Source organism: Nyctereutes procyonoides, unplaced genomic scaffold (assembly GCF_905146905.1).
Source record: "Nyctereutes procyonoides isolate TBG_1078 unplaced genomic scaffold, NYPRO_anot_genome, whole genome shotgun sequence".
NCBI classification, from domain to species: Eukaryota; Metazoa; Chordata; class Mammalia; order Carnivora; family Canidae; genus Nyctereutes; species Nyctereutes procyonoides.
The window spans coordinates 4,389,953-4,407,061 of record NW_026575029.1 but is presented as its reverse complement, the minus strand read 5'-3'; the positions used below and the strand labels follow the sequence as shown (position 1 = coordinate 4,407,061).

Genomic DNA, 17,109 nt, shown 5'->3' with positions numbered 1-17,109 from the left:
GTGTGGAAACAAGAGGAAAAGGAAAGAGAGAAAGTTGGCTGCTATAAATAAGACAGCTTCTAAAACAGTGCTTAGTAAGGGAATTACTAAAATATACAGGATTAAAGGCACCACAGAACCACCAACCATAGCCAATGTCCCCGGAAACATAGCTTCCCAGCAGAGAATTTGCATTTCCAAGAATATCCGTATTATTCACACCATGATTTTCTTCTGCATGACACCACCGGGCTGTTGCCAGAGAACATGGCCTGAGGCCCCCAGTCGGCCTCTGTAAGTGTCGGGGAAGATGCTGGAAGGCGGATTGGAGCCCCGCCACCCCCCTCGCCCGCACCCCAAGGCCCTTCCAGCTCTTCACTTGTGCACGTCCAAGGCTGCCTCAAATGTTACCCCAACAGAAAAAGAGAGGCTTTCACTCACTTGAAATGCAGAAATATTTATTTTGGTTTCCTTCATTGTTTTTGGAAATTCTGTTTTGGTTTATAAAACATAGAAATAGCCAACACTTAAAGCAAACATTCAAAACCCCAAGGTGACAAATTATTGACTTTTTGTGCAATTAAGAATACACATATGAAGTTAGGCTCCCAAATAGTGTTACTACGATGACAATTCTTTAGTGCAAACCCTGTTGTGCTTGTATAATACACGTACTCTCACAAACCCCAAAACCAAGTGCTTTCCATGTATAAATGACAACTTAATTCGATCACACGTGGCAAAGACTTGCAGTAAAGTGAAATGCAGCTAATTTCCCACATTAACTTTTTTTTTTTTTTGAATCCCTTGAGAAGTTAATCCCAGGAAATGGAGTTTTCCAGATCACTACACCCTAGAATTTTGGCTTGTCAAAGACATTTCATAAAAACCAGGCAGCATTATAAAAGCATTTGTTTATTACTGTCCATTTCAATAAGTACCCGAGTATATCTATTCCCTTACTATTTTTAAAGACACGCCCTGCCTGAGAATTTATTTGGGGGACGGGGGTGTGTGGAAAAAGCCAGTTAATCACAACACAATCTTTTGATATGAAAACCACATTAAAAATCCATTGGCCATCACAAACGAAGAATGACTGGTTCAGTGAAGATAAAGTGGACAGTTAATGAGGTGTCACAGTTAAGCATGGTTGATCCAGGTAATTATTTCCTTCTTGAAATGCTTGTCTTCACTGCAGAGTCTAAGGCAGATTTTTTCTAACCCCTGGGCTGGAATGGGGGTGGGGAGGATCGGGTCTGGAGAAGAGTCTGAGAACATTCTGCTCCATGGGCCCCAGAATCCATTGGCTCAGGTGAGCAGCCGTTCCTCTGAGACTTGGTGTCTGAGCTGTTCTGAGCTCGATCTGTTCTCTCCTGCACCGGGAACCTTGTGCTCCGACGGGACCACAGGGAGACTGCGGTACACGGGGGCTCCGGAACCCGGCATCTTCTAGAAGGGTCGTCAGGGCGCGTGGGAGGCAGGGATTAAAAAAGAATCTCTGGTCCACTTGTGATGTTCTCCAGCTGGGACAGTTCTTGTTTTTAAGGGACAGCTTCCCTCCAGTGCACTGTACTTGTCAGAGCAGCAGACAACTGCAGAATTTGCAGCGAGTAGCAGACATCTCAGAAATAGCAAAGTCCTAACCCCTTGGTTAGAAAAACAGGGAGACAGAAGTGTTCACCCGCCCTTTTTTTTTTTCTTAAACTGAGGAAGTCTCAAATAACTTAGCACATTTATAGTTTCCCCTTTGCAATTTTAAGGCTCATTTTGGAAATTGTGTATCGCCATAAACATGGTCTGCAACACGGGGTGACTGTAAGGCAGTGTTCCGTTTCCTCTAATATTCCTATGACAAGAACCCCGAATGCACAAGTCAAACCTGGACGCTCCCTTTCCTATGCGCGCGCTAGTCCAAATTACCAACGTGAAGGCCATCAGCGGGAGACTGGAGGTGTGTGGTTTCTTCCTCGCGTTAAACTTTGACGGTAGAATAAAGTTCATCTATCTGTGACCTGAAGTAATTCCGAAGCTCGGGCCGCTTCGCCTTCATCGTTGGGGTCAGGAGGCCGTTGTCAATAGAAAATAATTCAGGGTGGAGACTAATGCCTTTGACCTACAAATAAACACAAGCGTGAACTCAGGCTGAGTCTACAAGCACGTAGGTCTGAGGGGATAGAGACCCCGTGGCCAGGCCCTCCTCGGACTCAGGCCGGTGGGCTCGCTCAGCACAGGGCAGGGGCTGCTCCTCGACAGGCTCCGGGCTTGGATCCCCACCTCCAGGAGAGAAGGCCCACCGTCGGTTCCAGAAATCCCTCCCCTGCCAACCGTCCCCCAGCTTACTCCTCGTGTCCCCACGCCTATTCATATGAAATCCTCAGGTCAGAGACTATTTCGTTGGGGTGCATGCCAGGGGATGAAAATCCTACCTGTTCAAAGGGTTTCAGGCCAGAATCCTTCCCCAGCCTCACCATGTCTTCCAGGATGGCTTTTCTGACGTCCTAAGAAAGTGGAGGGGACAACACGCCTGCTGTGTTGGAGGGCTCTGAAGGCGGCTGGACGCTGGGCGAGGGGTCGGGGACAGACTGCACAGCCGCCAGCCTTACCTTGTTCCTGCACAGTTCCTCAAAGGAGCCTTCTAGTCCTTTCTTTCGGGCCCAGGGACCTAACGTCTCAACATCTGGTACAACAATTGCTATGAGAAATGCCTTTAACACAGACAAGTGAATTATTATGTGGCTTGATCCAGACAGATGTTCTGAAATAGCGATTCTTTTAATCACTTTGCACGATGGACCCCGGGGAGAATCTGCTAGAAGTTACAGACCTTCTCTTTAGGACAAATTACCAGCCCCCAGTAGTCACTGAGCCCAGGTTCGGAGCTCTCTGCTCTAATAACAGACGGCGCGGCATCAGGAATTTTGCAACTAAGTGTTTTAAAAGGACCACTGGGAATCAACATCTAATGGAACCCTGAGGTTTATTTATTTTTGCATATATATTTATATACATATATTTTAATCAAATAGGGTCAAATAAGCAGACAAGGTATCAAGTAACTGCTTCACAGATTCATTTTTTAAAATCTCCAATGTCTTATTATTTTTTTTTTTTTTTACAATTTAGTAACAATACAAACTAAATAGAAATCAAAGTTCCAGGTCAAAGAAAAACAGGTGTACTCTCAAAGAAAAATAGGTGCATTTCTTATAAAATGAGAAAATATTCTTCCAGAAGTCTTTAAAAATCTCAAGATTCCTAAAGAGATTAGCTTTTAGGAAACTAGACCCCCCTCTCTTCCTTGCCACCATCTGCCCAACATCTTGGCAAAGACATTCCACTACAGTAGGACCTTGGTTTTCAACTTCTCGTCTATACCGGCTCAGACCCCCACTGCTCAAGAATGACTTCGGAAACACAGCATAAAAACGTTGGGTCTGGGATGCCTGGGTGGCTCAGTGGTTGAGCGTCTGCCTTTGGCCCAGGTCGTGATCCCAGGGTCCCGGGATCGAGTCCCACATTGTGCTCCCCACAGGGAGCCTGCTTCTCCCTCTGCCTGTGTCTCTGCCTCTCTGTGTGTCTCTCAAGAATAAATAAATAAATAATCATTAAAACAAAACAAAAAAACATTGGGTTGAAATAGTGAAACTTCGGGGCTTTCTTAAACATAATATCACTATTTCCTTTCATAGTTTCAGTATCTCACCCACTCCCTAATGCCTTTATCCAACTTCCCTTGGTACACCAGACCACTCCAGCTAGGTCAAAGAAAAACATGGGATTTAAAGAGAAACACCTTTCTGGATGAGCAGTGCCAGGCAGGAAACTGCAGTAATACTCGGCACGGCACCCAGAAGGCCAGCTGAGTGGCACCGCAGACCTCTGGAGTACGAGGCCCCGCCGCACCTGGCCGTCATGGCCCTCTGCGCAGAAGGCACATACCTGCAAGCTCTCTCCGTGGACGAACACCTGAGCCACAGGTTCACTTCGCACGTAGATATTTTCAATCTTCTCGGGCGCTATGTATTCTCCTTGTGCCAGTTTAAATATGTGCTTTTTCCTGTCGATGATCTTCAAGGTGCCATTCTGTGTATCAGAGGGGAGGTGCTGGGGGTGGGCCCGGGGCTGCTCCACCCTGCCCCCCGCCCTGTGGCAGGCACACACAGTACAGGGCCCTTTTCACAGGCTTTCCTCTGGTCCTGAGAATACTGCACAGGGGCCAGTTATCAGCCTCTTATACGGAGACAGAAACCAAGGCTTGGAATGACCAAGCGGCTGGTCCAAGGCCAGCGAGCCAAGCAGAGAGAAAGGAGCTCCGGAGCCCATGGCTGCGTACTGCACAGCTGCCTCCCCGAGTAGGGGTCGTGTTCCTTGAGGGCATAGACATGGACTCTCCTCCAGAGCACTCTGCCCAGAGCAAGGGCTCAGTAAAGCTCCTACAGAAAGGCTGATTGCCACCTTCCTTTGTCATCATTTCAAGGCAGGGGAGGGGGCCAGAGGGGTTTGCTCCCAGCCCCTGGGCCAGGGTGCCAGCTGCCCACGTAGGGACTGCAGGAAGGTTACCCCTGCACTAGATGAGCCAAACACCATCGTGTCCACCTCTGGTGGCCAAAACCCCCCAGCTGACTGTCATGCCGTCCCACTCCCAGGGTCGTTCCTATGCTTGCAAAAGTCAGCTGTAGGCAAGTTCCTATGGTTCCCTCACTGCATGTTGGTTCTGTGCTACTTCCCCAGGGAGCAGACTGAGGTCCAGGGAAATTATGAAATGTGTGCATTAGAGCCAGAGCCAGAATTAGAACTGATATTTCATCTCTCCTGAACTTGAAAAGAGGGACTTAATGTATTTCTAAATAACTTGGATTTCTGAAGTCTGAATTAATTGGGTGGGGAGCAGGGAGGCATTGTCAAATCAATAAAAATCTCCAGGAGTATTACACACTTTAAATCTATAAGAATTGAACAACATACAATAATAAAACTTACATTAGCCATTTTAGTACTTGCAATTCAATACAGAGACAACTTCAAAAAAGCTGCGGGTGTCACCATGGCAAGCAAGATTGGTCAAACCCATGAGTAGGGCTTCTTGTGCATGCCTGTCCCTCTTCCGACAGACTCTGGCATTTGTCTACTGTGACAATTCTGAGACTACATGCAAAGGAGTTGGCCTAAGGGATGCTTATCCTATTTTTAACGGGATGACAAACCTATGAAACATGTATATTTACAAATTCCTGCCCCCACACCTTCCCGGCCGTCTACCACAGTGTCCGCCAACCCTTGTTGAACCGAGGCCTTCACACCGAGGCCCAGCGCTGATATGTATAAAAAGCCATATGATCTCTCTGGATTTTGAACGAGGAGCAGTAACGGGAATTGATGTCATGCATCAAAGCCAAACATACTTGCTACCGTTCAGCTGAAAACCCCACCCCAGCACGCGAAGAGTGTAAACTTGTTCCCTGTGGGATGTGGAAGGGCCATCCCCGTGCCCGCCCTCAGCCGGCAAAGGAAAAGCGAGGTTAGCACATGGAAGACATGCGGCAAACAGGGTATCTTTTTCCCTGCGGCAGAAGAAAAGCACCTGTGAAGGGGGGGGCGGGAGGGGAGGAGCACTTACTGGGAGCCACTTTCCAATGTCCCCTGTGTGTAACCAGCCATCTTTATCCAGAACTTCTGCTGTTTTTGCTGGGTCCTTCAAGTAGCCTTTAAATACATTTGGCCCTTTCACGCACACCTGAAGAGAGAAAGATCGTGAGTGGGGTTGGGGGAGGTGGAGGAAGGAGATCGAAAGGGACAAATAGGGACGCCTGGGTGGCTCAGCGGTTGAGCGTCTGCCTTCAGCTCAGGTCATGATCCCTGGGTCCAGGATCGAGTCCCGCATTGTGACCCTCACAGGGAGCCTGCTTCTCTTCCTGCCTATGTCTCTCCCTCTCTGTCTCTCATGAATAAATAAATAAATAATATATATAAAAAAAGGGACAAACATCCAGCCAGGAGCCAGGTCAGCACCAGGGACCAGATATGCAGCCTGGCGACCGCAGCTCACACTGACATGTGATGATATTTAAAAGTTAAAGAGATGAGATCCTCAGAGTTCTCATCACAGAGGAAAAAATCTTTGTTTTTTTCTTTTCCATTTTTCTTGTATTTATGTGAGATGATGGAATATGAACAAAACTTATGGTGGGGAATGATCATTTCATAAAGTACGTACATCCAATCATTATGCTGTTTAGCCTTGAACACAGACAGTGTGTACGTCAATCATATCTCTCTACAACTGCAGGGTGGGGGGTGAGGGGAGATGATCTGCTAACAGCATTTTTGGAGAATTCTCCAGAGAAAACTGGTGTGTGTGTGTATATGTGTGTGTGTGTATCTCAACCTTTAGCAAGAAGCCCTGAATCCCATGATCCAGAAGGAGCTACCGGACCCATATTGGCTGGGATCTTGAAGGTACATCCAAGGTCCCTGTTTCCTTGTCCTAACGACCTCAGCTGCAATCAAGGGCTAATGTAGGGCTAATGCTTGCCCAAGGTTCCGGCTCGAGGCCCCAAGGGGAATGAACTCACCCTGAAGTAATCAGGCCCCAAGGGGAATGAACTCACCCTGAAGTAATCAGGCTCCCCCTCTCCTAGCCTCTCCCTAATAGGTATCCTGGGCTATTAGCTGACAGGAGCTGTGCCCCAGACCTTGGGCACTGGAGCCTTTGCACGCGCTCCAGCCCAAGTCCCGGTGCTGTCCGGAAGAGACCTTGGTGGTCTCCCTCCCACATAAAGGCACCTTCAAAAAGGAGCCTGTCTGACCCAGGATCACCAATAGCGTCAAGCTTCCCGGCCACACTGCCAGGAAGTGGCCGCGCACGGGTCACGGCCGGGTGTCCAAAGGTGAATGACCCGGGGGTTGTGTTCACTCACCTCACCCTCGCCCTTGGCAGCCAGGTAGTTCATTTCTTCCACGTCAACAAGTTTTATAAGGTTGCAAGGCATCGGGGAACCGACGTGGCCTGCATGGTAAACGAAAGAATGATCATTCCTGGGAGGACTACTGATATCCTTCAGCCACATTACTCGTATGGCCAGCAGGTCTGCTCTTAATAAGAACAGTTGGTATCAACATCTGTTTGCTGCGAGGATAGCCTGTCTCCCCCAGTATATGAACACACAGAGTTTATTCCTAGAACAGAGACAAACATTCAAAACTCTCTTAGGGACCTTTCCCAAGTTTGATGCAGCAAATTATTTTTTTAAAGTATAAATAATGTGGCTTTTGAGGGGATGCCTGGGTGGCTCAGTGATTGACCGTGGGTCTTTGGCTCAGGGCGTGATCCTGGGGTCCTGGGATCAAGTCCTGCATCAGGCTCCCCACAGGGAGCCTGCTTCTCCCTCTGCCTCTGTCTCTGCCTCTCTCTGTAAGTCTCTCATGAATAAATAAATAAAATCTTTAAAACAAAATTTGGCTGTTGATTGTAAAGATTTCTACAAAATACCTGGCAGCAAGCTTTCTAAATCTTTTACCAGGCTCCTACGATCTGAAGCCCCTGCTCATTTGCCACCTCTCCCTCACACAGACTTAACATCCCTACTTGCTCTAAGAGAAAATACACAGCTTTGCCAAACCTGGACTATTCTCTCAAGGTCACCTCGCTCTGACCAAGATGGCCTGGGTGAATGTGTTTAGATTTAAGTTTATTAAGACAGCATGGTGCTTACTTTCACAGCTAACTCAACTGTCCTGCTGAAAGTTGTCAGGATTGGGTTGTCTTTTAACCCAAACAAACAAAAAAAGAACACAAGTTAGATAGGTTTTAAGAGCATCACAAATAATTCCTCCTACGTTTTTGTAATGTTTGCATAAGGTGATCACTGTTCTGAATTTTCGAGGCTGGTAAAGAACGAGGGGTTAAAAATTAAACCACGAAGAAGGTTCTGGGACTGTTTGTCTGAGTCCCAGCAGAACTGGGTTACGAGGGTGTGGGCAAGAGAATCCATGTTTCTAGATAGTGCTTATATTTGTCCTATACTAAATCAATGGGTGGAGTTCGCTTCTCAGAGTGAGGAACGTACCACCAGCGTGCCAGAGAGGAAAGCGCAGAAACTTTGCAGCCAGATCTGGGTTGCAATCCTGGCTCTGAAGCACTAATGCTGTGCAAATTCTTATATATGGTTTACAAGCTTTTTAACCGACAATCATTTCCTCTCAGAGGTAACAGGACTTATGTCACAGGGACACGCTGCTGGGATGAAATGGACTTGAGGCACGTCTTAGGCACCGAACACAGAACCTTGTCCAGGGTGGCTGCTCGATGGATTATTTTTGTATTTGCCCCTCTTCGTGCCTTTGCGGAGCAATGACTTGTTCTTTCTCTCTGTGGCCTCAACCCCTAGCACAGCGCCCAGTGTAAACTCAAGTCACGTCTGCCAGCAAATAACGAGACCCCGACCAATTCCCGGAAAGCTCGGTGGAGCCAAACGTTCTGAACCTGGTGAAAAGGGCATCGGCCCCTCAGCAGCCTGCGTTGGAATCTGGGGGATCCTGACCGTCACCCGCTTGACAGCCGGGGCCCCCCAGTGCACGCGCTCCTCCACGAGCATCCCCGATTTACAAGGCTGCCCGCCCCAAGGCCTGGTCACCTGGGACACAGAGCTCACGCTGGCCAGGGAGCCAGTGATGAACCCAGTTCCAGCAACTGCTGGTGGCGTCCCGAGATGCCAGGAGGAGCGTCCCTACCTGCTGTCCAGTCTCCCGGCACGGTCAGGCAGCAGCCGGCAGTGCACTCCGTCTGTCCGTAGCCTTCGTAAAACTGGAGACAGACATTAGTAAGGACACCGATCGGTAAGTTCTACTCGCTCCCGAGGAACGGCTGGCCGTGGGACACCTCTTTTTAAATGCTCTGTGTGGTGAATCTGTTCCACACTCCTGCCACTATGGCCAAATGTTGTCACCCCAGCACCCGACCCCAGCCGCTACCTGTGGCCGTCTGCTATTTACCCTCCTGCGGACAGGCGACGGTGGGGACAGGGACACGACCTGGCAGGTCACAGTGTGCACGGCCCACCCAGGAGCCCCTTGCTCTGCCCATTCACTGCTGGGCCGCACACACGTCCTGTCACCCAGTCTCTGCTGCCTCCCCGTCCCCTTTAAGGCGGGTCCCCCGCGGGATCTGCAGGCCAGCTGGTCACCTGCCACCCAGCACCTGCCACCCAGCCCCCGCGGGATCTGCAGGCCAGCTGGTCACCTGCCTGATTAAAGGCAAGTTCCATGTTTAGATCTTTACCCGAGAGGAGATTACATGCTCCATGGTGGCCACGGACGCATCCTCTCCTGCCAAGGGTAAGAGGTGGACACACACTCCTGTCCCTGGGCAACTGGGGAATAACAAGGCCTTCCAAACCAACATAAAGCCCATGCACCTAAGGATCACTTCTGGAAAGGAGATGCCTGGGCTTGAAAAGGCCCGAGACAATCAGCCGTGGCGACGCCCACCTCACCTGACAGCCGAGCGCTGCTCTCAGAAACGTCAGCACGGTGGCGGACACAGGCGCGGCTCCTGTGATCATCAGCCTGACTTTTCCTCCCAGGCTCGACTAACAAGGCAAGGAGAGGGGTGCGTGAGGGTCCGAGGGCCGCCCAAAGACCCCCTCCCCTGCTGGGAACCCATTGCCCTGGTCCACCAGCTCCTTCTCCGCAGGCGCCACCCTTGCCCAGAGAACTCACAGGCGTTCAAAAGTGGAAGGCCTGGCTGGAGCTGGTTTATTTGTGTGTTTGTTTCTCTTTTTTTAAAGATTTTATTTATTTATTCATGAGAGACAGAGAGAGAGAGAGAGAGGCAGAGACACGGGCAGAGGGAGAAGCAGGCTCCATGTAGGGAGCCTGATGTGGGACTCGATCCCAGGTCTCCAGGATCACGCCCTGGGTAGAAGTTGGCACCAAACCACTGAGCCACCCGGGCTGCCCTGGAGCTGGTTTCCACCTGAAGCTACACTACACCCTTCTCTCTCAACGGGGTATGAAAAACAAGCCAACGCCTCTACCTGCACATATTTTTAAGGAATTAGAACAAGAGTGTAGTGGATTTGGGGGCAAGCACAATTTGGGGAGATTTTTTTTTGGACATAGTATTATTATTCCACATTATTTATCACTCGTGTCTTAAAAAATGACATCAAGAGTAACATACTTGTTTCAAAAAGGAAAGTAAAATGAAAAAAAATTAGAAAGGCTCAGGGTCCCTGGGTGGCTCGGTTAAGCATCTGACTCTTGATTTCAGCTCAGATCATGATCTCAGGGTCATGAGATCAAGCCTCACATTGGGCTCTATGTTCAGCACAGAGTCTGCTTGAGGTTCTCTCTCAAATAAATAAATCAACTTTTTAAAAAAAAATTACAAAGGCTCTAATAACCTGGCTCCTCTTCTGCCCTCCAGTGTCACCATGTTGTTCAGATTTGTGTGGCATACTGAGGTATGTACACAGGGGCTTTGTCCTTAACTTTTAGAAATGTGCCAGAATTAATAAAAATGTGCCATTCTCTCTCACCTTCACGCCTCACTTTAAAAAAGAGCCCTCATAGAAACTCTGAAGCCCAAATTAGTTTACGCTGCAAACAACAGCTGTGAATCTGTCACCTGTATCTTGTGGAAGATGAGTTTATCCCACAGGCTGTTGTTCCTAATGATGCCACTGCGAAGCTCTGCTTCTTTCCTCTTGGAGGCAAAGTCCAGTAGCCATCGCTTCAGCGTGGTGTTTGCCTGCCCAAAAATCTAACGAGTCAAGAAAAAAAAAGAAGGTTTCAAAATGACTAGGATGGCTTAAATCAAAAAGATACTAACAAGTGTTGGTGAAGATGTGGAGAAACTGGAGCCCTCATCCACAGCTCGATGATGGGAGCTGCAGGGTGGGCAATATGGCGCACTTGCTTTGGAAAACAGACTGGTAGTTCCCTCAAATAGTTAAACACAGAATTACCATGTGACTCAGCAACTGCGCACCTAGGTAAGTACCCAAGAGAAATGAAAACACGTGTCCACACAGACACCTGTCTATGAATGCTCATAGCGTCATTATGCATAATAGCCAAAAGTGACAACAACCCAAATGCCCACCAACGCATGAAAGGATAAATGAATGCGTTTTATCCATACAGTGGAATGTTACTTGGCCACTAAAAGGGATGAAGTACTGAAGTACTGTCACATGCTACCACATGGATGAACCTTGTGAAGAAAGCCAGTCACAAAGGACACGGTACGTGATTCCATTCATAGGAGAGTCCGGATTGGGGCATGTATAGATTCAAACAGTAGATCCATTTTGCCTGGGAGTGAAAGGGAGGAAAGGACTGCTACAGGGCAGATAGAGAGTGATTCTTTCTGAGGGTGCGGTGATGACTGCAGATCTCTGTGAATATACTAAAAATCTTTGGATTTCACACTTCAAATGGGTAAATTATATGGAATGTGAATTCTATCTCAGTCAAGTTGTTTTTAAATAGTTTTTTGAAAGGACCACTAGAGAGAGAGAGAGAGAGAGAGAGAGAGAGAGAGAGAAGGTACTCACACATAGTACCAGAAGCCCTGTATTACAACAAAGGGCATGAAAACTTCCCACTCCAAATTTATCCTGAAGACGGGCTGCTCATGCCACCCACTGGTCTTGCCCGGGGTGTGTGCTCCGTGCCACAGTGACCCCTCCATGGAGGAGGCTGGCATTCTCTCTGACCCTGGCTTAGCATAATCACTTCCTTCCATGTGGCTAAGTAAGTAACGTTACACGTGCATGGACATTATAATTTATAGGACCTTTTTATAGATACTGTTCTCATGTGATGCAATTAGTGACTTTATGAGCTATGCAGCGGGGGGAGGAGATAACAGTCCACCATGCAGATGGGAAAACAGAGGCTGCAAAGAGTTTATGTACAAATAATATGACCTCCCATATCACAACTGTATTGGGCCTTCCAGTTTACAAAGTACGTTCACGAGTTTTCTCTCATGATCCTTACCAAGAGCTCACTGAGGTAAACCGCTCTTCTGCGAGACCAGGAGTACAGAAGGTACCTGGCTGCCCCAATTCAAACTGGAGTCTTGGACTCCAGGTCCAGGGCTCTGCCCCCAACCTGGTGCTTGGAACTTACTCGGTCAAACATCCGGTTCAGCAGTCTAGGGACCACAGGAAAGATTGTGGGTTGAAGTGCTTTGAGGTCATCCATAAGCAGCCTGATATCTCCTTGGAAAAATCCTATTTTAGCTCCATGACACAGCATTACACACTAGGGCAGTGAACAAAAATAACCCACATGTCATCATCAAAGCAGGGACTGCACAACATACACACAGACACACAAAGTTTCCGTTTTAGCATTTCGGACTAGTTTCCAGAAATCTTGAAGTTCCTATATGTAGGCAGCTTTTCAAAATATGTTCTTGCATTCCCTGTCATTGCACAACATTAAAGTGTAGTGTTTTTCTTGATCATCCTGAAGATAAAGAAGCTCATAAGAAACCAGACTATGTTGTTTTTAGTGGTGATCATGGAGCTTCTGCTGTTTTAGCTTTATGATAAATAGCTGGTGAATGAATCGACATGGTGTTATGTAACCCAAATATTTTACTCTCCTGGAAACTTTAGGTCTAATTTATTCTCAAAACAAAAACTTAGCTCCTTGCAAACCCAGCTACTTACCAAACTTATTGAAGTGTCTTTAATTTAAAAATTAAAGATTTTAAAAATCTGAATCTAACAAAAAATTTCTGAGAAGCCACTGACTACGCTGCCATTGAGACACTGGGGCATCAAACACCAGAGTGGCTTGACATTCGGCTATAATCTACTGCATAGATTTGTTCCTGTCCGATGCAAATTGCACCCGAAAGCCATATGCACTTGACAAACAGTCTGCCTATTTTAAATTTTAAAAAGAAAGATTCAAAAGATGATGCCACGGAAGTACAAATGATCTCAAGGCTTGAAAGCAGAAGCCACTATAATGGTACACCATGGTTTATGGTTTAAAAATTCAAGCTGGGGAGGAGGGGACTTTTGTTCAGGGTGGCCTGCCTCCCAGGCACACTTCCAAAACTGCAATTAGGTATATATGGGCCATTATCAACTCATTTTGAGATTGCTTCGGAAACTCACAAGATCCCCTGAGGTGTGCAGTAGCAGAGGGAACAGATGGAGACAGGATCTCGTGGCTGTTGATCCTTTAGGGTAAGTGCATCCTACAGGCCAGCAGCCAATCAAAGGGCCACTTGCTCTCCATTAGTCACCTCTCGATTAGTCTAGGTCACTGACACCTAGCACAGTGCCTGGCACATAGCTGATGCTCAATAAATATTCGTTGAATGAATGAATGGTACCCTCTGATTTTTCCTAGAAGTATATGATCCAAAATTGTCCGAGAAAGAAAATTGATGATTCTTGTCACATGGTTGTATACCAGGAGCCCAGGTCAAGGTCAGCTAAAGATCTTCAGGCTTTGGGGCACCTGGGTGGTGCAGTGGTTGAGCGTCTGCCTTTGGCTCAGGTCATGATTCTGGGGTCCTGGGATCGAGTCCCATGTTGGGCATCCTGCTCAGTGGGAAGCCTGCTTCTCCCTCTATGTCTCGGCCTCTGTGTCTCTCATGAATGAATAAATAAAATCTTTAAGAAAAAAAAAAAGGTCATCCTGCTTTTTCAAGGGCGCTTAGAATACTGGTGAAAAAAGTGAGTCTTAAGCCAAACTGTGCATCATGAACAAGCACAATGAAAAGAGAGGCTTTTTACAGAGGCAGAAGCTTTATGAGTCTTTGTAGGATGGTGTCTGTAAAAGTTCTACCTTCACAGTTAGTCTTTTTTTTTTTTTTTAAGTTTAGCACCATTAAGTGATCTCAGCTGTTGTTGTAGCTGCTGCGTATCAGCCTATTCTTAAAACATAAAATGCTCTTCCAATTCCTCTTGTCCAGGAGAGAAGGATCTTCCAGGTAGCACGCCAACAGAACAAGAGACTCCGATGATGCCAGCTTCAATGACGGTGCCATCCAGAGAGGGAGAGGGTCATGGCACATTCAACCGCGGCTTCCAGAGGTTTTGAAAAAGGAGCCTTTCGGGGCCCAGCCTGCCTGGCATTTCCATGCTGTCGGTGTGGGTTTTATACTCCAAAATGGTGTTGGGAGGTGGGTTCAGCACTTGCCAAAGCATATCCTGGATGCGGGCTGTGGTTGCTTGGTCACTGGCAGTCTTATTCCATGTTGAAATAATGTCCTCCTGAAACCGGACAGAGACCACAGCCCCACAGATCTCCTCCCCAACCATGAACTGTTCCCCCAACATGGCCAGGATAAGATTCTCCCAGCAATGGGATGCCAAGCCCTTCCGCAGTCAAATAATCCATTTGCCATCATTTTTATTTGCGTCATCCTCCCACATGGGCTTAATTCCTTCTTTGAAGAGATGGGAGTCACCGTGGCCTGTCAGGTCCCCGGAACGTACCATGTGGCTATAAAACCTCCAGAACTGCTCCACAGAGGCAAAGGTGCCAATCTGTTTGATATTCTGTTCATAGCTCTGTGAGCTGGTGGGACAGCCGGGGGTTCTTCTGGAGACCAGAAAGTATAGTTGTACTGCAGGGGATGCTCTGCTGGCCCAGGGACAACAGCCTTCCTCTTACTGCTGCCCTGACTTTTGTCTCGTTCTGTTTTTCCCTTCTCACCATCTTTCTGTGTGCTGTTTTCTTCATTCTGATCATGGTCCCCACTGTCATCATCTTTCAATGCGTCGAACTTGTTCATCCTCTCACCGCCGCCGTCGCCACTGCCTCCCAGTTAGTCTTTCTGCAACTGTGCTCATGAGCACATCCTTCAAAAGTCTGAGCTTCCAACTTAAAAATGAGTGACTAAAGTTCAAATACGCAGACTCCCCCCACCAACATTTATACTTTTTTAAGTGACCGGCCCCATTTCTACAATGGGGCTGAGCAAAGAATGCTCTCTAGGGAGGACGTCTGCACAAGAAACTTACCTGCAAGAGCTGCTCATACATGTGTGCAAGTGGTAAAAACGATATGTGTGTGTCACTGGCATTCAAGGCAAGTACTTTCTGTAAAACACAATGACTTAGCAGAACACAAACAAGCCAGCAAGCACAAAAAAAACCCACAAAACAAGGCCTACCTCTACAACTCTTTCAAACATATGGGCGAGAGGCAAGAAAGATATCAAAGTATCATCTGGGGAAGGACTGATTATGTTCTGTAAGCAAAGACATCAGCAAGCAGAAAAGCATTAGATTCCCAGTAATTTCACGTTTTATTTCAGAGAGCACATAATACCTTAATACTACATAGAAACAGCTTTTGCTTATCACCTGTGGTCATTTCTCACCAAAGGATGAAATGAAAAGCAATACTTTAATACTTTAATCGTTCCATTAGAGTGGAGGTCATGCCTCACGTTAAAGTACACCAGCTTGGGGCTTTTAGTCAAAATCAGGCAACTTTTGTCCAGATTGGAATATTGAGGGATCATGTGCTTTAATCATGTACTATTTCGAAGGTATGGTACCCTGCTGCCCAGCAAGCTCCATTTCACCTTAAGTAAGAAATTAAAGGTCCATTCCAACATAGCATAGCATTTTATGTTGCAGAAATAGACCTATTCTTGGGACGCCTGGGTGGCTTAGCAGTTCAGAGTCTGCCTTTGGCTCAGGGTGTGATCCTGGGGTCTGGGATCAAGTCCCACATCAGGCTCCAGCAGGGAGCCTGCTTCTCCCTCGGCCTGTGTCTCTCATGAATAAATAAAATCTTTAAAAAAAAGGGGGAAATAGATCTATTCCAACATAAAACAGCATATTATGTTGTAAAGGAAAAGGAAGAGAGAAGGTAAGAGAAACTGGTTTCCAAGTCTTTTTCATTTGTGGTATAAATGCACTTTGAGTATTGTAGTTTGACATCTTTACCTGAACGGCCTGCTTTACCCCATGAAAACAACATCTCGATCTGTTTAGTGTGAGCCCTGATCTCGCAGCCCCTCCTATAAAATGCTGATTGTGATGGAGGTCTGCATCTACACTGAGCTGGACATCTGGTTTCCATTTCAAGGCTAAGAATGGGCTTTCCTTAGGGCCAGGCACTGGTGAGGGTTTGTAGGGAATGTTCATATTATTAACATAAAGAATTCTGGCCAAAGCAGGGGCTGCCTACAGCAGCTGCTGCCACACCGACAAGGGAATGAAGGTCCCATTAGGTGCCTGTGCAACCACTTCCGGGCTGTGCCCATCCCCGCGTGGAAGCTGGCTGTCCTTCATAATAACACGGTGACAGATGAAAGCATCAGTCCTGAGCTGGGTTTGCTCAGGCACGTGATATAGCCTGAACATGCCATAATCTTAGATTAATCTTATTCAAGTGTGATTCGCATCCCGATTAGTACATCTCAGCAAGGAAACATTATGTAATGAGAAGCCAGGCTCCGTAATTTCTGCACATTTCAATTTTCTGATTTGGCATCCCCCAAATGTGCATTAGCAAGATTAGAAGTCTTACAAAGTTGTGAATGCCCTTGACAGTATAATTCATTTTAAATAAAGTCTGTAATCATTTGCCTTAGCGAGCCACTAGTGTATTTTAAGTTTTCTTTGAAGGCTAATTAATTAGGAAACTTAAATTCCGCTTAGATGAGGTACTAAATGTTGAATTCTGTTTACAAAGTATATGCCAAAAAAAGGTATTTGGGACTAGGAAAGTATGGATATAGGCGAGAGTGAGACAGGCCTTCTGTAACCACCAAAGATGTGCATTCCCCAAAACCATTACGCCCAGGCTCCCGTTAGGAAAATCAGGGCCCACAGAAGAACCCTCCTAGAGACTGCAAAGGCAAATTATATAACATGCAAAGGATCTGAGGGAAAGGCATTATATTGTTCAAGAAGTACCTTTCCTAAAACTCAAGTTCAAAATACACCGTTGGTGCTGTGGACCAAATTATATCTCCCCTCCTCCCCCAAATTCATGCTAAATCTCTAAACCCCAATGTAACTGGATTTGGAGATGGAGCCCTTAGGGAGGTAACTCAGGTAGTAACTCATGAAATGAAGTCATAGGTTGGGGACCTGATCCAATAGGGCTGGTGTCCTTGGAAGCAGCTGA

At 47.0% G+C, this 17,109-nt stretch overlaps 1 protein-coding gene and 1 pseudogene across 5 annotated transcripts in view; both read right to left on the bottom strand.

Annotated features, from left to right (window-relative positions):
- Positions 1-420: 420 nt before the first annotated feature.
- Positions 421-17,109, bottom strand: part of ACSL1 (acyl-CoA synthetase long chain family member 1) — a 69,583-nt gene continuing 52,894 nt past the window's right edge. For 4 of the 5 annotated variants that reach the window (XM_055315743.1, XM_055315744.1, XM_055315745.1 and 1 more), the window contains 11 exons: positions 15,137-15,214; positions 12,121-12,255; positions 10,610-10,744; positions 9,474-9,569; positions 8,713-8,785; positions 6,900-6,988; positions 5,600-5,716; positions 3,922-4,065; positions 2,586-2,687; positions 2,409-2,480; positions 421-2,095 (listed from right to left, as the gene is read on the bottom strand). In XM_055315743.1, coding sequence (XP_055171718.1) covers positions 1,955-2,095; positions 2,409-2,480; positions 2,586-2,687; positions 3,922-4,065; positions 5,600-5,716; positions 6,900-6,988; positions 8,713-8,785; positions 9,474-9,569; positions 10,610-10,744; positions 12,121-12,255; positions 15,137-15,214 — 1,182 coding nt within the window. In that variant the 3' untranslated portion in view covers positions 421-1,954. Of the gene's footprint in view, positions 2,096-2,408; positions 2,481-2,585; positions 2,688-3,921; positions 4,066-5,599; positions 5,717-6,899; positions 6,989-8,712; positions 8,786-9,473; positions 9,570-10,609; positions 10,745-12,120; positions 12,256-14,984; positions 15,063-15,136; positions 15,215-17,109 lie in introns of all 5 variants that reach the window. The other variant, XM_055315741.1, reaches the window with a different exon arrangement.
- Positions 13,125-14,978, bottom strand: LOC129503572 (eukaryotic translation initiation factor 4E type 2-like; annotated as a pseudogene).